General features: G+C 38.8%; 1 protein-coding gene across 2 annotated transcripts in view; it reads right to left on the bottom strand.

The window, feature by feature from the left end:
* Positions 1-1,977: 1,977 nt before the first annotated feature.
* LOC128029062 (alpha-actinin-4) overlaps positions 1,978-23,081 on the bottom strand; it is a 38,015-nt gene continuing 16,911 nt past the window's right edge. Inside the window, exons 2-21 of one of the 2 annotated variants that reach the window (XM_052616534.1) lie at positions 16,709-16,823; positions 16,452-16,571; positions 16,067-16,153; positions 15,852-15,939; positions 15,429-15,507; positions 14,860-14,941; positions 12,610-12,695; positions 10,487-10,579; positions 10,119-10,349; positions 9,813-9,960; positions 9,417-9,567; positions 9,188-9,296; positions 8,965-9,105; positions 8,623-8,805; positions 8,382-8,516; positions 8,101-8,280; positions 7,780-7,926; positions 6,687-6,767; positions 4,237-4,395; positions 1,978-4,147 (exon numbers count right to left, since the gene is read on the bottom strand). In XM_052616534.1, the coding sequence (XP_052472494.1) occupies positions 3,989-4,147; positions 4,237-4,395; positions 6,687-6,767; positions 7,780-7,926; positions 8,101-8,280; positions 8,382-8,516; positions 8,623-8,805; positions 8,965-9,105; positions 9,188-9,296; positions 9,417-9,567; positions 9,813-9,960; positions 10,119-10,349; positions 10,487-10,579; positions 12,610-12,695; positions 14,860-14,941; positions 15,429-15,507; positions 15,852-15,939; positions 16,067-16,153; positions 16,452-16,571; positions 16,709-16,823 (2,574 nt within the window). In that variant the 3' untranslated portion in view covers positions 1,978-3,988. Of the gene's footprint in view, positions 4,148-4,236; positions 4,396-6,686; positions 6,768-7,779; positions 7,927-8,100; positions 8,281-8,381; positions 8,517-8,622; positions 8,806-8,964; positions 9,106-9,187; positions 9,297-9,416; positions 9,568-9,812; positions 9,961-10,118; positions 10,350-10,486; positions 10,580-12,609; positions 12,696-13,008; positions 13,095-14,859; positions 14,942-15,428; positions 15,508-15,851; positions 15,940-16,066; positions 16,154-16,451; positions 16,572-16,708; positions 16,824-23,081 lie in introns of both variants that reach the window. The other variant, XM_052616533.1, reaches the window with a different exon arrangement.

Raw genomic sequence — 23,081 nt, 5'->3', positions numbered from 1 at the left:
CAGCTGATGGAAATAACTTTTTTTTTTTTTTTTTTTTTTACATATTTATACATATTAACAACGGATTTCAGCTGTAGGAATATAATATAAATTCTAATATTTCAATGACAGAGGCAAGGTACTAAGGTAACTCTTAATTGTTTGGACTCCAGGTTACACGTTTCCTTTAACAGTTACTGATTTGCCAAAATCATCAGGATGGAAACTTTTCACACCTTCACAGTCCAATTTCAATGTGCAACAGCAAATGAAACACTGAAAGGGACATGCACACGGTTGTGCTCAAACCCGCTCCTGTTAAGCGTGCAGAAACAAACACAGGAAGTCAACGATGTCTCTGTTGGAGAACAAAGCAGCACTGTAGACACTAGGCATGTCTTACAATTGTATAACTGTGAATGAAAATAAATACCCAGTCTGAGTGGCTGCAGGTGGTTGAGAGATGTAGTGCCACTTTGCTCACATGTGTGCATATTTTCAATTTAATGCCAATATTTTTTGTCTTTAACATATGGAGCTTTAAAAAAAAATGTGGTGATATATATATATATATATTTCTGTATCGATTAAAATCACTTCAATCTGTTCAGATTTATATGCCTTGTGCTCAGGCATTTCACAAGTCCAGGTGGCTTTTCTTTTCTTTTTTTTACAGGTTGACCGGTGCATGTTTTGACAGAAATGTATGACACAGAGCAATACTATAATACAAATAAATTCACAAAACCATTTTTCCTTCACTGGGGTTATGTTAAATATTCAATCTTTGCGACCTTTTAGAGTTACTAATATTTTTACAGTTACTAATATTTTAGATACTAATAGGTCTACATTAGAGATACTAATAAACAAATCGTTCATTACACCTTTAGTTAATTTTCTGTAGCAATAAGCATTTATCTGTGAACCTGACTTTTTCAGATTTGTCCTAATCCTTTTTAATCTGTATAAAAAAAGTAAACTATTTTTTACATATGCAAGACTAAATGTATTTTCGTCTCCAGTCCTGAGTATTGAGTTCACCTGATTTTCGTCCGTCATCTTTTAATGTATCTGACAACGGGAAGATGAGGAGTACACGATTGGTGAACGTCAATGCCAGCATAATTCCCGCCACAACAGCCCACGCTCTGACGTTCTTCCCGCCTGCGTGTGAATTTAAAAAACCAGGCGCGCGACTTCACCTCAATGGCTGCCAGGATTCAGAGGTTGAAGACGAGAGGAAAAAGCCCGCGCTTCCTCAGGTTGTCATAGCAGCCTAACCGTTCGTCCTCTATCCTACGAGTTTTTCGACGGCGACAATCAACAGAGGGCGATAAAAACGACAACAACAAAATTATATACATTACCTTAATATAACCTTAAACACATTACGACCTGTCTTCTGTAATCTTTCTCTCACGTTGTCTGAAGAGCTGAACACAGCCCATTGTACGGACTTAACATTTTTCATCAGGAACCTGATTGTCTTGAGGATGGTAAGTTAACTCTACTGGTTGTTGTCATTCTTCACTGGACTAAACGGTTTAATAGAGCTGCCGTTTTTGTTCTTTTTTTAAAAGTTGATATATAGCGCAAGTATAACAGCACATAGCCATTTAATAGCACATATAGTATCTGGCTAATTTGAGCCTTCTTAAAACAATGTTGTTACAGCAGACCACAAATTGAGCACCATAAACAGCATGCGAGGCATTTACTAATACAGGTTACCAAAAGGGGATGGAAAAAGTTATTGAGGAAAACATTAACACTAATACACTAAATTTGTCTGTCACAGGATGGATCATGGTCTAAAAAACAAATTGCTAATCACTATTTTATCACCAATGTTGTTGACAGAACTTTTATTAAAGACATAATGTCATTAATGCATTTATTTATAAACTTTGAATAAAGTCAAAGATTTAAGCTCCAGAGAGACCAAATCAAATGACTGGTTGAAATCCTCAGCAAGCAGGGAACACAGACAAATAATTCAAAGTGGTAATATTTTATAAGGAAACTTTATGTGTGCATGTGAAATTCACTTTTCATCTCGAGACAGAAAGCAGTTCTTGCAAATTTCCAGTACAGCAGATAATGTTTGATATTAAAGAGTACAAAATAAAAATAAAAAAAATAAATCAGAATTCCAAATGCTTTTATTCTACTTTGCAGATGTAAGAGCAGGCTTTTGGTCCAAGTCTTCAAATCTTCTGAAGCCCAACACTTTTCCCTCCCTCTACCCTTAAATTTCTTCTCACTTGAATTCAACCCTTCCAATTGCAAATCACCCCCGCCGTTCATTACGGAGCATGTTGGTATTGGACACACGATTGCATAGATTTGTTAAACAGTAATTTAATTTTAATTAAGACATAATGGAATGTTCATTAAGACTACAGCTCTTCCACTCCTTCCCCTCAACCTCCAGAGCTGTACATTGGGTCCCTGCCCCACCCTACAGAAAGAAAAAAACGAGTGTATAACAAAAGGAAAGGACAAAATGAATGGGAGAGAGAGCAACCTGCAACTACCAGGCACATTTGTACTTATTTCTTACTATATAAAATTCTCTTTTCAACTGTTGATTCATCAGCTGTGTTGTCATAGGCTCTAGTGGAGGGTCACTACAAGGCTATGCTGCTCACATCAGCACTGAAGCTCTCACACAGACATTCAGTAATATCTGAGAAACAATTAGAGATGGATGGCAGATGGACATTAATTACAGTTAATAAATCCTTAAGGGACATGTCTACTTGAGTCAGGGAGTCAATAAGAGAACGCTGTATGGATGATTGGGGAAGGAAAACAATAAATCGACTAGGTATTTTTGTAGCTTCATTCTTCAACCCCTCAGAAAACAGACCTGTAGCTACCTAAACCTGCCTACAGTACTCCGCAGGGGTGAAACTGCTTATTTTATAATCTTTGCTTATGACCTGAAGCCCAGTGTGACCATTATAGGTAGTCAGACAGTTCTGTGTACTGGAAAATAAGTATGTACAGCGTAGAATCCTGCTAACTCAAAATTGCTGGAGAGGACCGAAATAAAAAGGGAGGAAAAAGCTGAGGTTAGATTTTCAAAGAGTTCCACCGATCCAGCAAAATGGGTTAAGAGGGCATGTCACAACTTCCCTATCAAATCACTTGAGTCGTTCTTTCCCTTTTCCTATGATATACAGCCTTGCTATATGCCAAATAACATATTCCAATGCCAAACCAAACCTCCCACCCCACCAACTCTAGCAAGAAAACAATGAAAAAAAAGAAAAGAAAATAGCATGTTAACTGGAAAAGCTTGTGCCCTGCCCGCCGGGGTAGAGGGTGCAGGTTAAGTGTCTAGGCATAGACTGCAGCCAAAGCTGATTCTTTAAGTGCTCTTTAGTTCCATCCCATAACAACCTAGTAGATTTAATTGATAATTAATATTGTACTAATTTAATGAGCCCAATGGCTTAACACTAACTGTCTTTACAGGTAACTGCTGGTGAGGATTCACTAAAAAGCTGGAAAAATATTGAGTTCTTTCATAGTATGCGTGTCATTTTAAGAGGAATCAAAAGAAGATTAAAGAACATGAGCTGTGGCTACAGTCCAAAGCCACGCACCCTCTTCCCTTGACACTGAATCTGCAATATTAAACTTCTCTCTTCTCTTCCATCCTACAACTTTCCTTAAGCTCTCTCCAAGACTGACATGTTTAACACAGAATTAAAGGGTTATCCCTCAATGCGTGGCAAGCTTCATCAACAGTTATTTGCTCTTCCCAAAATGCCATGATAACCCCCTTCCCCCAAACATCTATCCCCCTCCCCCGCAAGTGTGCTATGAAGTCCTATTTCCAACACTCTTAAATATCTTCCTCTTCCTCAGGAGCACTGATCTATTTAAGGACTGGATGGTTGAGAGAAAGACAGATGCGGCTCTCATCTATCTAGTCTGTGAGAAGATCAGCACTGATGCAGGAGAGAGAATTGCTCTGGAGTTCTGGAGTTAGCCTTTAGAGGTCGCTCTCCCCATACAGGGCGGTGGAGAAGGACATGTAGTCAAGAGCACCAGGCTTCGCATCGGGGCCCGTGTATGGTGCCATTCGGGCAATGCAGTACTCTGCCTGGTCAGGAGGAAGCTCACGCCTCAACTCCTCAGCTGTGATAAAGTTCTGAAAAGGAGAACAGATGGGGATAGGTTGAAGTGCCATACAAGAACTCTGAACAATTTAGACGGACATCCTGGCATGCATATTCTTACCTTGTCTCCGGCTAGGATCTTAAATGAGGCGATGACTTGGTCTGCAGTGTCTGTGTCGGTTGTTTCCCTTGACATGTAGTCGATGAAGGCCTGGAAGGTCACTGCTCCACTGTTGTTGGGGTCAACAATGCCCATAATACGAGCAAATTCGGCATCACCCTGAAGAACAGAGGTTAGAGGTTAACCCAGATAAACCATGAGGAGAGTCATCAGAATCAAAAGTTAAGACACCATATTTGAAGCAAATGAAAATGAGGCTGTAAGAAACTGGCATACAGATGGGTCAATGCATTGATTTTAAGACTTGAATGGTCACCTGAATGGTAAACACCAAAGTGCACAGTAGTAGAACCCACTGAATGCTAACTAGGGATGGGTCACGATTATCAAATATTCAATTAGTTGATTTAATAAGTTTTCGAACACATTGTCTCACATGCACACTGCAGACATGCGTAGCAAATTACGGTTACAGTAACCTGGGACGATATCAAATAAGAGTTCTGTGTGGACCACAAACAGAGAGAGGCGTGAAAAACAAATAATGCGTTCTACGGAGTCACTGAAGGGACATAGTTAGCGGTAGCCTGTTACATTAAAGTACATAACATTTCACTTACCACATAAACTGAGTAAAGAGAAATGACTGATAGGACGATGGTGAAAGATTATTTTGTTCCTGAGAACCACTGACAAACATCTAATCTTGTAAAATGTGTGCTAAGTAATGCTGCCCTGTAGTATAAACACAGTAAGTGTGATCGCGAATCTCGAAAGTGAATTTCAAAACCGATAATAGCAGCTCCCTAATACCTGTGATTTTTAAGATGTGACACTTTTTTTTTTTTTAAATACCCAGTGGTTTTCGAATATTATTTTTGCTTGGAATGCCCATCCCTAATGCTAACTTAACATTCTATCCTTCAGCCCCATTGTCATTTGTTCCAAATTAATACTGCATCTAAGGTGCTTGACTGTGGTCTATTATGGGATGACCAACTGTGGTTCTAGACAGCACAGTCCTGCAGAGATCTGCTTCAACCTTGATAAAAACACTTTCTCGATCCTTCCAGTAACCCTTAGACCTTGATTAGGTGTTTGATTAGGGATGGAGTGAAACTCTGCAGGACTGTGGGTCTCCAGGACCAAAGTTGGCCACCCCATGTATATTAAAATTAGGCCTGTCGCAATTATCAATATATCGACTTTTCGCACAATATATGTACATGACCTCAGTCATTTTTGGTAACGCAATACATTGCCCATTATATTTACGTAGAAATTAATGTCTTCCATGTTTTTGCATTCCAATTTTTTCATACATAACGTGGTAAAGTTGGTGCTGGTTTAAAAAAAAATAAAAAATACTTCTACAAAAAATAAAAATAAAAAAGTTTCATCTGCAGATATGGACTTGTTTAGGGATCTGTGCCTTTGTGCATACAAACATCTGACTGCTAAGTGGGCATTATGTTTTTCATCAGTACAGTGCACCCTTAAATGTACAGAGAATATAAGGTCCAGGAAAATCTGTAGATGGAAAAATCAAGTTATTTTGATTTTTTTTTCTCTTCTACTTGTTACTTTGTACTTTTTGTTAGAAAATGTTTATTTACTATTTATTCAAGTTTAAGGTATCTAATATTTTGATAATTTCAATGATCTAAATATTCTTTAGAATTAAAAGTTTGTTGTCATTTATTATGCAGTATTATGCTTTTATATTATGATTATATTTACAGTGGCATAAAATGTTCTTAAATCGACAATAATAATAATAATGTTTAAATCGCAACTATTTCTATATATCGCACAACAAAAAGTTATCGTGACAGGCCTAATTAGAATCTTTTCAGTAATCATTTTTTTCTTTTAACTAAAAATATTAAAAGTAACCAATGATATCCGACAAAAAATATTTTTTTTTTTAGCACCAAGCAAAAGCAGGAATTCAGGAGAAACCGTAGACTGAGAAAGGAGGTAGCAGTACCAGGGTGTTCCCAGTGGAAATGAGTAGTGCTCTGAAATCGTCGCTGTCCATTATCCCCGTGCGCTTCTACAGTTCGCAAAGGGAAGGATGAGAAAAGAAACAGGAAGGATGCATGTGGAAAGCAGAGGATTTGGGAAGATGAAGAGGTTGCACGCGAACAGAAAAGTTTGATAGAAGAATCAGAATGAGTTTGTACCAAAGACAAGTAAGAGAAGGAGGGAAGTTATAGCAAGGACAAGTAAAAAAGAAGAGAAAAAGGAAGCAGTGAGAAACATAACACATGAAAGCAAAACCTTAGCTGACCTGCAGAGGGCACCTTTTCAAGCAGCAGCACAACAGGTGAGTGAGGGAGTTAGTGAGTGATGGAATGAATGAGTGAGGCAGCGTGTGCGCGCACACACACACACACACACACACACACACGGCAGCCATCTCAACCCTTTCTTCTCTGGGGTCATACCTGCTTGTTGTTCTCTACGTCGTAACCCAGACTGATCAAACAAGCCTTGAACTCCTCAGCTTGTAAGACACCACTGTGGTCCTGTGGTAAGCCAATAACGCAAGTGGATGGACCAATCAGGGCATGCAGATTAGGATTGATGATACCGATACACAATGACATAACAGCATGTGTGATATGGAGGCAGTGCCATGACAAAAAAAAATGATGGAGACAAAACATTGAGGATGTCAGACACATGGGCTGATGGCTAACAAGTCTAATGAAACATACTTATGACAGTTAGTGACCTGATTTCTTACAAATGTCATACATAACATTCAGCTTATGATATAAGAGGGCCATTATGCAATCACTATATCAATATCTTTAATTTAAGGTTACTAAATTTCTCCACTTTAACATAAAACCCCCTCATTTCTTCACCTCCACTAGACTATATTTACATATTTGCTACAGGTGGCACATCTCAGATCAGAGGTGTTTGAGGTACAGTATATTTAAAGACGTTTTTCCTCCCATTAGTGCCAGAGTAAGTGGAGAAAATGGAGCAAATATTAAAGCAAGTCAAACCAAAATGTTAAACTGAGGTCCATATTTATCATGCATTAATCACCCTGAATTTAAACACAGCCATTCACCCTGACATAAGCAACACTGACTACATTTATTCTTTATTGACAGATTAATCTTTGCAATGTTGTGTATTTTCTGTGGCCTGCAGCTCAGATCTATTTACTAACACAGTTACAAACACACGAACCTTTTGATTTTTAAAGGAACAGTTCACTCAAAAATGAGCTCAATTTGGGAATTCCAAAATGCAAGACTTTCTTTAAGTGGAAAACAAGATGAACATTCAATTTTGAAGCACTGTATGCAAAACACCATTGGTTTTTATGGCTCTTGTAATCAGTCCTGACATGTCAATGCTTTTTTTTGTTAAAATGAAAATTTGTCCGTGTTTGAGTGATCTATTCCTCTACAACACTAACCTCGAATTACTTTCATGGTCTTACAAATACTTATTTTTTCAGTTAAATTAAGTGAAGCCCATTTCACACACAGTCAAACATGCAAATGAGTTCCTGACCTTGTCGAAGTGATTGAAGGACGTGCGGTACTCGTGAAGCTGCTCCTGGCTGATGCCTTTGGCATCACGTGTCAGAATCTGGTTCTCGATCTCATTAATGGTGCGGGCAATAGTAGTAAGTAGTTGCTCCCAACCAACACGAAGGTGCTATAGAGGAGAAAAAAGGCAATTGAAACACTGTCAAGTAACAACACAGCTAAACAAACTTCACACTAGAGGGGAACAGCATGTAGGAATTGCAAACACTTGACCTAAACAATACATCTATGGTTCCTGATTAGCTTCAACATGGTTTCAATGTGTGTGTTGTGATAGGCATACCTCCATAGTGTAAGCAGTGTATTTGTTGTCAAATATAAGTGCTTCTTGGATGAGCTGATGGTCTCCCTCCAGCTGGTCAATGTTGGGTTTGTATTCAATGATGCTCTGCTCATACTGACGGAGGTGGGTCAGCTGATCTTCCAGCGTTCCATTCATCTCAATTGATATCCGCCCAATCTCCTACAATTATCACGCCATGGAGACACAGATGAATCATTCTATATTTTTCTTCTTTGGAAAAAGATGAAATCGTCAAGGTACAGAAACAGAGGCAACTATACCTCCATCTTATTTTGGATCCATGGTCCAATCATGTTGGCCTGGTTGGCAAACTGGCGTCTGAGATGGTCATTAGACTGCTGACGTGCGAGTTCTTCCTGAAGAGCCTGATCACGCTGTGGAACCAGTTGCTGCACCTTTAAAAAGACACAAGATAACATCAATACTTGCAAACTTAACTCATTTGTAAACCCACACACCTAGAGGAAGCAATGTCTCATTCACAATACAAACAGATCTTACCTTCTCCCACTTCTTGTCAATGCTCTGAGGGGTGATGGTGGTGTAAGGATTGTTTCCAGCCAGTTTGATACCATTGTACTGTGCGATTTTCTGAACTTCAGCCTGGATGGCCTGAATAGACTCCCGCTCTTTGTTTGCCTCTGGAAGAGTTGATTTGAACTGGTCATGAGCCGTTAGCAGTCCCTACAAAAAGAGAAAGAATTGAAAAGTCAAAAGTCAGAGAAAGGATTTTTGCATCCATTGCATGCATTGTTTTGTTCTGAAATGGAATATCCAGAGATAGAACCATTACAGACGTCAAGCAAGATGGAAAGATTACGAATACAAAACATTTTGCAGTACCTGGATCTCCTCGATGTTGTGTACAATGAACATGTCCTGAAGGTCCTCCATGGCTCCCTCCATCCAGTTGTTGAACGGTGCTGCTCTCTTGGCGTATTCCAGGTACAGCTCATCAATAGACTCCAGCTGTTTCTCCGTTCTCTGTAATACAGATAAACATGCAGTCAATATTATAAAATGTACAAAAATGCCAGGAAGTGTCTTCCCGAGAAAGCATGCGTACCTCAAGAGATTCTCTCCGATTCTGTGTGAGGGAACCCAGAGCATCCCATTGCTCACAGATCTTTTGACAGCGTGCATTAACACTCGGGGAGTCGTAATAGTCCAGCTCACTACAACACAGACACAAAATAGTTTGAAGACAGTCTCAACTTCACTTACAGCCAGAATTTTTAATTTCATCAATTAGCCCTCTGTTGTTTGTTGCCTCTATTGTTTTGTAGTTTTCTCACTTGAGCTCCTGTGCAATGGCGGCAATCTGCTCAACTCTATCCTGGTGGGCAGCAAGATCACTTTCGAACGCCTCGTGCTTCTTCAGGAGAGCTTTGATCTCAGACAGAGTTGCAGTCTCATAATCCTTCTGTTTTAGCATTGTCTCCTTACCTACACAAACAAACACAGATCAACTTAGATCTATTAAGACTTTAGATCACTTGACTGTTTCTTAAGATGGCCATTTTTGCACGGCTGTCAAGACTCTGCATTCATGAGATTCAAAACACTGATGGAAGAGTCATAAAGGAGCAGTCTGTTAATGTATACCAAGAGCGATTGGTAAATTACTGCAGGTGAATGTGAATAATTGTCAAAAACATCAGTAAGATCAGGTGTAGTTCCTGTCTCCATACCATCTGTCCAGCTTTCATGGATGGCTGCTTTCTGACGGAACTTTTCTGCAAGATGATCAAGTCTCTCTAAACGACGGATCTCATTCAGTAGCCACTCTTCATAGCCTTTCTCTGCCCCTTCCAGTTTATGCCATGCGCCATTAATATCCTAGAAAGAAAAAAAGAAAGAACTTTTCAGCCAAATATCTTTCAGAATTGAGCCAATGGTTCAATTCAGAGGTTGAGAATCAACAAGTTTCATCATAGCGATAAAGCAAAGACTTAAGTCTTATAAATTGAATTGCACATGTACTACACGTTTCTTACCGACACCATGCGTCCCTCAGATGGCATAAAGGCTGGTCGGTTGCTCAAACGGAGTTTGGTTTGCAGTGTGTTGAAGTTGATCTCTAGCTGACACTTCTCCTGAACTTTGGGTGGTTTGTGAACACGACGGTAATCGCGGAAATCTTCCAATTTCTGCTGCATTTCTGTCATGGTTTTCTCTGGAGCGCGGTTTTCCAACCACGGGATTGTCCGACGAATCCACTCCAGCAGCTATAAAGTGTGCAATAAAGAAATTAATAGAAGATCAACAGAAAACAGTCTCCTCTCAAACATACTGAGACATTTAAACTAAAACACTCGTGTAGTTTGTCTAGAAATAGGTCTATTTGAATACCACACAAACTCACATCGCTGGCCAGTTTTTCATAGTCCTCCATCAGGTGCTCATTCTCCTGATTAACTGCCAACACCTTGCAGATACGATTGGCTGCTGTCTCAGCCTATCACAGAAGAGGACAGTTACAATCGTAATACATCACGCATCTTTCTAAATATGACATTTTATCCAATCATTCCTAAAACATTGAACAGCACAATTTTTCCTACACCACTTTATAGTGTATACCATATGTTTAAAGGAACAATCAACTTGTTTTGAAAATAGGCTCATTTTCCAACTCCCCTAGAGTTAAAAATTTGAGTTTTACCTTTTTCGTATCCATTCATCTCTTGGTAGGGCAGTAGCACTTTTAGCTTAGCATAGATAATTGAATCCTATTAGACCATTGGCCTCTAAAAATGACCAAAGAGTTTCGATATTTTTCCTATTTAAAACTAGACTCTTCTGTAGTTACATTGTGTAATATTGCAGTGATATTAGAAACCTTTTGGTCATTTTTGAGCGAGATGCTAATCTTCTAATCCGATTCAATGATCTACGATAAGCTGCACTAAAAGTGCTACCCCCAGACCAGAAATCAGCTGAATGGAATCGAAAATGGTAAAACTCAACTGTTTAACACTATGGGAGTTGATAAATGAGACTATTTTCAAAAAAGTGGAGTGTTCTTTTAAAATTACAATGACATAGTATACAGAATACACTTCAATTAAGTATGACGACATATCTGTGTTTAGAAATGTAAATGTCAAGATGCTGCTTTAGTTTACACGGGAAAGAAATCTTGAACTATCCAGTATTTAGTGGTTTTTGGTGGGTAGAGCAAAAAGAAAACACACGCAAATGGTGTACTGAGCACACAATGAAACAAAACTCCATGTGTTGTAAGTTAATAATGTGCTATACACACACACAATAACATGCGTGAAAACTAGCCAAATGAAATAAAGATTAAGTTAAGCTCTTTTATACTAATTGACATTTCATGCAAACACCAATTGGTTAGTTTTGAAAACTTGTAGTCTAGCTGAAAAATCCACATGCCATTTGTAAAACCAAATCTGCATTGTCAATTTTTATACCACCACTGGAGGATCTCTTCAGGGTTCCCTACAGCATTAACTACCACTGAAACACAGAAAGTGTTCAAAACGCTTGTGTAAAATTCTAAAGCACATTTAAACAATTCTGATTATTAGCCTGTGGCTTCACTTCAAATGCAAAGCACATATCTAGCATATGCAGCACCAAAACCTCACAGAAAAGTACGGTCCAATGTAAAGCTAAGCTTAACATAAAAAACAAACATAATACATCTGCTTGTGTAGAAAGATCACAGAAAATCTAAGAATTAAAACGACAACCCTAGTGTTTTAAATGTGAGTTATACTGTGAATTGCATTATTATTTTCATATTTACACTCACTACTGTCCTCAACTGTTACAAACTCAATCACTGAGTGCAAATATGAAACATCAAACAATGAAATTCACCTTTTCAGCATTTAAAGAAGATTGTGACAGACCACTACACCCATCGAGGATATTAAATGACTGCAGAACCATTAGAAAATAAGTGCATATATAGAAAGGGGTGAGGGCAATGGTTTTTGGGTGTAGTGAAGCAGTGGCCATATCTCTCAAGTCACTTTCACACCTGGTTCAGTTGGAATGGTTTTTGGTGCAGGTTACAAATTGGATTACCAAAGTCAGTATCACTTGGCTAAAAATTTTACATTCCCATAATTTTACAATTTTTATTTCAACTGGATTCTTTCCTCTTTTAAGTCTTCGTATTTGACTCAAAGTATAATAGTATTGGAATAAAACAATGGATCATGAAAACAATGCATCCGTTTGTTTAAAATACCTAATCCAGAACAAGTCAGTGCCATACGGAGTGGGAAAACCCAGACCGAATAAACAATGATCTGACTTGGTGATGTTTGTTTACGTTATTGGGAGACGAGCAACTACAAAAATGTTGAAATAGCTAACCTAATATGTTAGTGCTTTGCTCTTGCCGCACATCTGACAAGAGCAAAGTACAAGAAACCAAAACGAGAGACCAGGTATGAAGGCACATTTAAGAGTTTCAAGACCAACAGTCAGGGGTCAAAGGTTTCTCACCTTCTGAGCACCTGAGAAGGCGTGATAGAAACAGGAGACGTAGGTCATAATGGCCTTCTCATCCGGTCGCAGAGTACCCACGATATCTATAGCAAAGCCAGCGGAAAAAGAGAGAGAGAGAAAGACAGGGGTGAAGCAAAGCAACCCAAAGCCTGTGTGTGCCCACTGAGAAAGAAGAGGATGGTTATGCATTTTAAGGGCTCCCCATCAAAGGGAAATAGGGGTTTGAGTCCTGTGTTATAACCCTGGCAACCCGCAAAGTGAGAGAAAGAGCCAATCTGCTGTTGAGAAAAGAGTCGTAGGCCAGGGGAGGACCTCTTTGGTTATTCCAGTACTGGTGGAAAAAGCCATGCTGAAGAGGAGATGACCAGGGGTCAAAGGTTAGGGGTCATGGGGTACCTTCTGGGCTCCAGAAAAGGCATGGTAGAAACTGGACACATAGGTCATAATGGCTTTCTCATCTGGACGTGCTGTGTTCACAATGTCTGCAGGGAAACAAGAGTTATACATACATGCACATACAGGGACGCAGACGGGGCTCAAACACACACACACACACACACACACACACACACACACACACACTTGTAACAGCCATGTGCCAGTTACACACACTTTAACATACACACAAAGACAATGGGCAAACCTCAATTCACTGGGGATGGCCAAGAACATACTTTCCAGTTTGTAGTAAGGACTACTATGTCACTGACTTGCATCTTGATGCCACAGATCCATTCGCTCCATGCTGTTTAATTATTTATGTGAGCATTAGCATCTACATACATTCATTCATTACTCTGAAAATCCACTGGAAACAATATACCATCCAGGCACTTTTAGCATACTATTTTTGACCGTGTGATTTGGAACACGCTATTTCTAATGTTACATACTATTTAGGATGTATAGTATATAGTAAGTGCATGGATGGAATACTAAGATTTGGAGCGCACTAATTGTAATGACACATTATTTAGGTTTGGAAGCATGCAAACTAGGATTAAATTATCCTGTCATCAGAATCCCATCCACTTTGCATGTTATTTTTGATGTACTAAGATTTGGGATGTACTAATTATGATGTCACAAATTATTTAGAATGCATAGTATGCAACTCCTCCTCTCATCAGAGATAATATGCCATCAAGGCACTTCTGTTCTTGATTTACTGTGATTTAGGACACATAAATTGTAATGTCACATACTTTTTAAGATGCATGGCATTTGACTTGCGATTCAGTTCTCTTCTCATCACAAATAGTTTACCATCCAGGCATTTTTAGCACACTATTTTAATGTACTATGATTTTGGATGCACCAGTGATATCACATACTACAGAGGTTGCCCATTATGCAAATTAGGGTTACAGAACAGTACACACAGCACTCCGGTGCAGCAGGTTGAACAGAGATCCTGGAGAAGTTACGCTTGAGGGAGAAATAACATAATGCCCAGGGATGTTCCCATGGTGACACAATGTTTGTGCAAGACATTAAGGGTGGGTGTTTGCACTGTCTGTGTCAGAGAGCAGGAACAACTCCTGGAAATACAGGGCATGTGCTGACACGCACAAAACACACACACTTTAATAGAGCAACTTATTCACTCTCTCTCCCACACACTCACATCAACACACAGCCAAAAGCAGACAACTAACTTCATATGCCGACTAGTGTTGCTTTCGTCAATGATAATTATGACTAAATATCATCGTCAACGAACCTTTATCTCGTGACGAAAACGAGACGCAATGTAAATGCTGCTCATGTGATGATGACTATAATTAAATGTATAATGCAATATTGTTGATGAATAAAAACAAGACTAAATGTGGTTTACAAAATACAAAATGCTAAAATGTCTGTAAGGTAACAATAATATAACAAGATAACGTTAACCTTCTACGTTTCGTCTATACTGCTAGGTACTTCTACTGTATTGACTGGGTTAAATAGAAATGCATTACTAAAAAGAGACTAAAATACAATTTGCATTGACTAAAACTAGGTGAAAATAATCATGGATAATTCTGAATAAAATTAAACTAAAATGATCAGATTGTTAGTCTTCTAAAACTTGACTAGACTAAAAAAAAAAAAGTATGAAAGGGACTCAAACTAATAAAAGCTAAAATGACAGCTTCACACAAAGACTAGACTAAAACAAATTTAAAACAGGCTGCCAAAAACAACACTAATGCAGACACAGACAGCGATGGACGCAGAAAACAAGAGAAGACTTCATACCCTCTGCATCCAACATCTTGGGGATGTCAAGGTATCGTTCAGCCACTTCGAAAGCATTATTCAGATTGGTCACTGGGTCGTCCTGTTAACACACAATGAAACACACAGTCATTTCAGCATCTGCAGAACATCCACAGATTTCCACAAGAATCAAAATATCCATCAAAGTTCGACAACATCCATCACCCCCTTGCATGCTTGTTTATTAAATTACGAAGCTATTTTGGATGGATAGCATGCAAATTCTACTCATCCAGGCAGTTTTAGCTTTACTAAGATTAGAGACGCACAGTCATGTCACATACAGTTTAGTATAGATAGTGAGATATGGGACTCAATTCTTCTCTCATTAGAAATCGTGCACCAAAAATAGTATGCTAAAAAGCCTGGGTGGTATACTAAGATTTGGGACGCACTAAGTGTAATGTCACATACTATATAGGATGGATAGTATGCAAATTGGGTTTCTCATCAGAAATAGTATACAGTCCAGGCACTTTTAAGCATACTATTTTTGATGTACTCGGATTTAGGATGCACCTTTCTTTTTTTTTTAATGAGAGACTAACCTTTCTCAGCTTGTCATAATCGATGAGTTCTGGCCTGTGTCTATGGATCAGAGCATTGAAGGCAAGACCATCCTTCCAGCTGGGAGAAAGAGAAGAAGAAGAGATGCTCAGAGGAAACGGGTATTTTATATTTCTCTCCTTTGACCAGCAGAGAGTGCCACTCAAACCACAGCTTATTAATCTTCTCCTATTTCTGCATTCATGTCAGTGTTGGACTTGTTAAACTGTAACAGTAAAGGAACTTTGCTTGCAAAGTGAGATTTCTGATTCAAGAGCAATTTTTACATCCGTCATCTTTAGCTATCATTGATCATTTGTTTATTCAAATACATCCATAACACCGCTCTATGCAAAACACAGTTATGGGTGAATCAACAAATCAAAACACCCAGCCAAACAGAGGTCGTAGGTCAAAGATCAAACCTGATATGGAAGTTCTGAACGTTGACGTTCTTGTAAGGAGCCGTCTTTCTCTGACACCAGAGCAACAGTCCTTCTTTAGCGGAGGTTTCTACACAGACACAGCAGAAACAGACATTACTGAACACACATTCAGTCTCTTCGGGGTTATTCTTTATAGTACGTTTGATTATACTGTGCAGAGCTGTTCCTAAAACAATCTGGAGGTTAAATTATACCCTCCACTGAGATGTCCTGGATGGCGAAGCGGAGGATGATGGTCCAAATCATTCCCAGAGTCATCTTGGCGTTTCCATCCACGATTTCTACAAAGGCAGGCACACAACACTGTTAGATGTTGAAAGTGAAATGTTTTATCAATTTAAATATATCATAGAATTTGGAAAAATGTTTTATAAGTTAAAATATCTACATATATAAACTAAACTATAAACTATATAATATTTATTAGCATGCATCAGTGTTATTTTAACATCACTGATATACTACTATAGTTTTTTTTTTTTTTTTTAGTTTTATTTTTAATATTTTATTTCTGGATTAATTTTTTTTTTTTTTAGTTAACAATATATAAATAAATCCAGCACAGGAAAGTGTTTGTACCTTCTGCACCGATGGACACCAGCTTGACTCCTTTGCTGGCGATGAAGTCCAGGGCTTTGTTGACGTTGTTGATCTTGTGGACTCTCATCTTGCCTCTTTCAGGTTTAGGTAACCTCTCCCCTGCACGAAAATATGATGACTTCTCACGTGTTTTCCATCGTATCAGCACAAACACCAACTCCACTACACTAGCTTTGAGAAGTTGCAAGTGAACTAGAGACGCTTGGATGAATGAATGAGGTTGAAAGCTCACTGACCTGAGATGACCTCTAGGAGCAGCATGAGTTTGAGTCCATCTCTGAAATCCTCCTCAATGTTTTCGATCTGCGTTCCCGCCTTCCGCAGATGAGAGTTGCACCAGGCCGTGAAAGTCTAAAACAAACAGGAAATGATGTAAAAAAGTGGAAGCAAAGTCAGGAAAACAGGAAAGGCTGTGTCCTGCTGCATGCAGGAATGCTCAAGACATTTGCTCCGGAAACACAAGGGCGTGAAAATCAACATCTGATGTGTTTAGAACATAAATACAAGACTACTCTCGTACAAAATAGTCTGACAAACACTGAAATGTTATATACTTTGCTGATGAAATATGACAAGGTGAGCAGAAAACTAATTCTAGCTAATTTTCCAAATAAATAATATACACGGAGTCAAAAAAGTCAAAAAAGAAAACAGAAAAAAAATCTAAAAATATTACAATTATATATAAAATTATATTCAAAATGCAAACCAAAAATGTAAAATATTAATATTTTAACAGTATATAAATTCTAATAAAATAAGTGGTCTAGATTTATTTCCTTTATAACTCTATATTATGAAAAAATAAAAAAGCAAGTGATTTAGTCATTCGTTAGCCTCTCTAACAGACTAGTCTCAATTCCTATGTGATCCTCAGCAGCTCAACATGAACAGACAGAGACAGGCATCAGATCACACTGGGAAAGGGGTTTCTAGGCCTGCAGCCTGAAACACAAAGAGGCCTTTGAGTTTAGTGGATAATGAGCCCCTTCAGCACCCCTGCCCTCGTACGACAGGCACCTACCCGGGACAGGCCCGCCACAAAAACAATTCAGCCTTCACACACAAACCAGTCAGGACCTGAGCCGGACGGACACATCCACACGCTTTAATGAGACCCGAAATACCTCCGCTCTCACAGGGGCTCTGTTTGTGTGTGTGTGTGTGTGTGTGTGTGTGTGTGTTTAGGGAAAGCCCTGCCCTGATTAGTTGGGTGTGGGTGACATCATTCCATCCAACTCTGAAGAATTAGAGAGGAAGAGCCGCTACACCATACATGCATGCATTTATGTGCCACTTTTGACCAGAAATATCATGAAACACACAACACTGATGCAAGCACTTCACAAACACACCACTACATCACACTTGCATTTCCTAATATATATATATTAGGCTCCTTTGAAGTACCTGTGACTCTCAGGTTGATCTTTACGCACAGATGAGCTGATATACTGGTAATTAATGCTTTTGCACTGAAGTGTCACGTCTGTAATACTAGAACTGCTCAAGCAGGGTTTCATATCCTAGAGGAAACTTCTGCAGGGATATTGGAAACGGTAATAAGCGGTTTCCTCATTCTCTGCGAGCTCTAATGTGTTTCCGTCTGGGAGATCTCCATCAGATCAGCATCATCTCCCTCTCAACGACTGCGGAGCCAACGAACCTTTACACAAACTCAACAAAACCAAACTTTAGCACAAGATCCATTACACTAAAGGAAGTGAACCATAGCTGAATTTGTGACATTTATAAACTGGACACTGTCGGCTTTAAAACAGACCCAGTATTGTTTCCATCTGGGGGGTTTTAAGCTGTAAAACAGGCCCATCCTGTAGGTGGTGCTGTGAAAAAAAACGGATCATAGAAAACCAAGCGTGAGTGACTGAGCACAACAGAGTTATTAAAGGGGGGGTGAAATGCTATTTCATGCATACTGAGTTTCTTACACTGTTAAAGAGTTGGATTCCCATGCTAAACATGGACAAAGTTTCAAAAATTAAGTTGTACGTTTGAAGGAGTATTTCTGTTCCAAAAATACTCCTTCCGGTTTGTCACAAGTTTCGGAAAGTTTTTTTCAAGCTCTGTGTGACGTTAGATGGAGCGGAATTTCCTTATATGGGTCCTGAGGCACTTCTGCCGGAAGAGCGCGTGCTCCAGTATAGCAGAGAACTGAGAGCACAACAGACTTCACTGATCAGAGCGAGAGCGTCGCGAAATGTCACAAAAGGAGTGTGTTTTTGGTTTCCAGGGCAAGACAACCCTGCACAGATTACCAAAAAAAAAAAAAAAAAACAACAGCATGAAGGGACCAGTGGACGGAGTTTATTTTTACAGAGCATCAACGGAGTTGTGCAAGTGTTTGTGTTTGTTCCCTGCATTTCGAAGATGCTTGTTTTACAAACAAGGCCCAGTTTGACGAATGATTTGCGTATCGTTTATCTCTTAAGGATAATGCAGTCCCAACGAAAAAGGGCCACGATCGTGTGTTGGAACCGCAGGCGGTGAGTAAAACTGCTTAAAATATCTCTGCCTCCTTGTTAGTGCGTCCGCCTCCCATGCCGGAGACCCGGGTTCGAGCCCCGCTCGGAGCGAGTCGTTGCTCATGCTCCTCTCGTTCAGTTTCAGCCTCTGGATCTGATTCTGGATCATAAATAAACGGCTGAATCTGACTGTTAGCCATGGTTGGTTTTGGATGATGGTTTTTCCCTTACGGTAATGTCACAGCTTCCAGACGCTCTTAACGCAAAAGCCTATTCGCGCTCGTGATTCTTTAGCTCCGCCCACACGTCACGCCTCCAGCCGGTCGTGTTTTTCCGGGAAAAATCGGTACAGACTATCTTTCTCTTATGAATATAATAAAACTAAAGACTTTTTGGAGTTATGAAGGATGCAGTACTACTCTATAGGTACTCAAGATTAACACGATATTGAGTGAAAACGACCATTTCACCCCCCCCCCCCCCCTTTAAAATCACAGCAAACTTCAAAGTTCTCAAGATGACTTTAAATAATTCTAAAACTGAAACTCATGATGTCATCATATTTTAAAATATTTTAAATCATGCCCTTAACAACGGTCACTTATGTAATAAACAAAACCTGCATTTATAAGGAAAGTGTATTTTCTAGACCTGGGATGGAAATTTTGCGTTAGCTAAATACAAAACTTAAACCATAAAAAAGTCAACTTCAGCTATTTAAGCTTGTACAACAAGCACTTCATACTACATAGACAAAATAAAAATTTGAAAACAGAAAAATAAAATACAATTATAAATATTTAACAAACTCTAATAGTATAGCAAAACAGTGCAATGAGTCAAAGAAGCTTCCCGATCTGTGCTCTGGACCCAGAGCAGAGAGGGACGTCCAGGAGTCGCCCTGGTGGATGATGCCATGTTTATTTGTTGATTTATTTATAGCACTTCCCGTCTTTGTGAGACTCCGAGCAGCGTCTGAAGGGCTCGGGTTTCTCAGTCAGACTGCAGGAGCGATAACCCTCGCAGCGGCCCGGGACGGATCGATTTCAAAACACAAACGCCAAACAACCAGATCTGCAAATCTGGAACGACTTGAGAAAAGCCGATTTAGTCACTAGACACCTGCACAAATCATATTTCTATTCACATCTGACACGGATCAAATATCTTCGCACACGTGTGAATCCATTTTTCCACATCTGTTCTCCGGCCCATCCAAATGTGGTTTTAAATCAGACACATATCCGATATTTGGACATCAGATCCATGTCTAAACATGCATCCAATTCCCTCTGGAATTCAAAGCCACAGAGAAACATTTACCTACAAAGATAACTTTTAATGTTTTATTATAAAGTAGATCAAGTCTCAAACTCTCACACACTGTCTGTGATTTTTAACTGTCTGGAGTTTTATACTGTAAAATACAATGTTGTTGTTTTTTTTAAATATTCATAGTAATTTTTATTTTGTTCAATATTTTAGTTGTAGTGATGATAAGTTATTATTGTTAATAATAACAATAATAGAAACAATAACAATTATTATTATTCTTTATAATACTGTATAATAAAGATAATATTTTCTTTTCAAATACAATTAATATCTTTCGTAAATATTTAGAATAATTTGTACATTTGGTAAATGCTTTAGCAGTAGCAGTAGTAATTAAAATATAATAATAATAATAATAATAATAATAATAATAATAATAATATTTAATGGAAAAGTGTCTGTATTTGTGAAATAGAAGCTGATTGAAGAACGCTGGAAAAGTGTTTAACTCGGGGAGAGTAAAAAGTAAAAAAAAAAAGTTTTAATACAAGCTAAACAGACAATATTAAACAAAAACTAAAACAAAAAATTACAATACCTAAAATTTTAAATGAAAAAAAAAAAAAAAACATTAAAACTAATTAAAAATATTGTTAAAAATATTTTTACAGTGGAATTACAATAGTTATTTCATATTTAGTTTAATATTTTATATATCACTGGAAAAAAATACATTTTAAATATGAATAAAAACTAATCCAGCATTAAACAAAAAAAGAAAAACGACTAAATTACTAAAACTAACAAATTAGAATGAAAACAGAAAATATCCTAATTAAACTTCAAAATATCAATAAACACTGACATATTACAGTAATGATAATAAATTAATACTGGCTTGAAATCTGTTTGAGGAAACAGAACAATATAAATTCACTAGGAGACTACTAGCTACATTCCATCCATAATCAAAACTAGTTAGTTAACAACTTGAAGATGAATTCACACCTTCACACACACGTGTTGCAATCAAAGATGTGCTGCGCTTTATGGTTACAGGATGTGACACAGGAAATATTTCTTCAGCCCATACATTCAATAAATGACTCTAAAATCTGATTAGAACGAGATGAACAACCTTTGAGCTAGAAAGCGGAAAGAAACTGAACAAGACAAACAAATTCCACAAGTGATCAAAGTCATGCCAAAATAGTTTCAGTGATTAAAGTGAGAGTCATTGCGAGGTAAGAACTTCAGGTGGAATAAAAAAATAATAACCGAGAGTGACATCATCGCTTCAGTCTTAAAGGGACAGTTCACTCAAAAAAAAAAAACATTCTGTCATTTAAGGAAATCCTATATGAGGGTGAATAAATGATCATAGAACTTTTATTTTTGAGTCAACTGTCCCTTTAACTTACAAAAAATGAGGAAGAACATCTCACAGCCCAAAGGAAATGAGCTCTACAACCGTCATTGGGTGTAGATGGACGGGAAGCAGCACACTCGGAAATTAAGTCTGAGAACATCTCGTTCTTCAGACTCACAACGGACTAAACTCAACAGACTGCGGCTGTGCACTGTAGATGCAAAAATAGGCTGGGAATTGTAGAAAAAAGATTTTAAGAGGTTTTTAAACTTGAAAGGAATAGTTCACCCCAAAATGAAAATTTGCTGAAAATGTATGCACCCTGAGGCCATGCAAGATCTAGTTTGTTTCTTCATCAGATTTAGAGATATGTAGCATTGCATCAGTGTCTCATCAATGGCTGCTCTGCAGTGAATGGGTGCCGTCAGAATGAGAGCTGATAAAAACATCACAGTAATCCACAGCACCCCAGTCCATCAGTGAACATCTGAAGACAGAAGATGGCTTTTTCTAAGGGTGAGGATGTTTTGAGCGAATTCTCCCTCAGATTTGGCTTATTTTTAGTGCACCACTTGTTCTGCGTGTTTCAGGTTTGGTGGCGTGACTCACATGCATGACTCGGACTCTCTCTCAAGGCTGCTTTCACTAAGGAAAGTGAGTCGGGTCGGATTAAACAGAGGCCTCACAGGGACACTGGAAATCCAGTCTGCCAACACAGTCATCTGACGCAGAGCCAAAAACACCTGCTGCTACTAGCTAGCATCAGATCCAGATAGCAACAAGTGTCGGCGCTGATAGCCTCGTGGGCAGCACACATATGGATCACTTTCACTTTGGGCCTCTTAAGTTCGAGTCCTGGCTCGCAGGCCGCAGAAACGCCTAAAAGAAAAAGATCGCAAGAGGTAATTCTGTCACAAAGTACTGAAGGCGCCTACTTCTACCAGCATTACCTCTATAATAGGCTTGAAATACACCTCGGTGGGTTTCTGAGTGCTCTGAAACATGCTAAAGTAAATGAAGTGGTTTCTCATCAACTACACGCTGATCAGAAACAAAGAAAAACCAGAACCACACCACTCTGAAACACTCAGTGCTCACGTTTATTTAAATAAATCATTGTCTTTGCAAATTAATAATTGCTCTAAGCCACAGATATGCAGGGACGACTAGGACCTTCGCTGAGTGCAGTAATTCGCTAAAAAGCGGATTTCCCAAAGCAAGCGTCCCATCGCCGGGGAACATGGAACATTCGAAGCTCTGTGGATCTTCATTCCTCACATTCCCCAGCGGAGAGTGACCGACAGAAGCCTTCTGAACACCCACTACAGAGAGAGAGAGAGAGAGAAGAGAGAGAGAGAAGAGAGAGAGAGAGAGAGAGAGAGAGAGTCCAGCTCCTCACAGCCCACACCAGAATGGAATGTGTCTCTTCAGCACTTACATAAACACACACTCTCTCTCTCTCTCTCTCGCTCTCTCTCCCTC

Source organism: Carassius gibelio, chromosome A15 (genome assembly GCF_023724105.1).
Source record: "Carassius gibelio isolate Cgi1373 ecotype wild population from Czech Republic chromosome A15, carGib1.2-hapl.c, whole genome shotgun sequence".
NCBI classification, from domain to species: Eukaryota; Metazoa; Chordata; class Actinopteri; order Cypriniformes; family Cyprinidae; genus Carassius; species Carassius gibelio.
The sequence above is the reverse complement of the archived record's forward strand: the minus strand, read 5'-3'. Positions and strand labels throughout refer to the sequence as shown.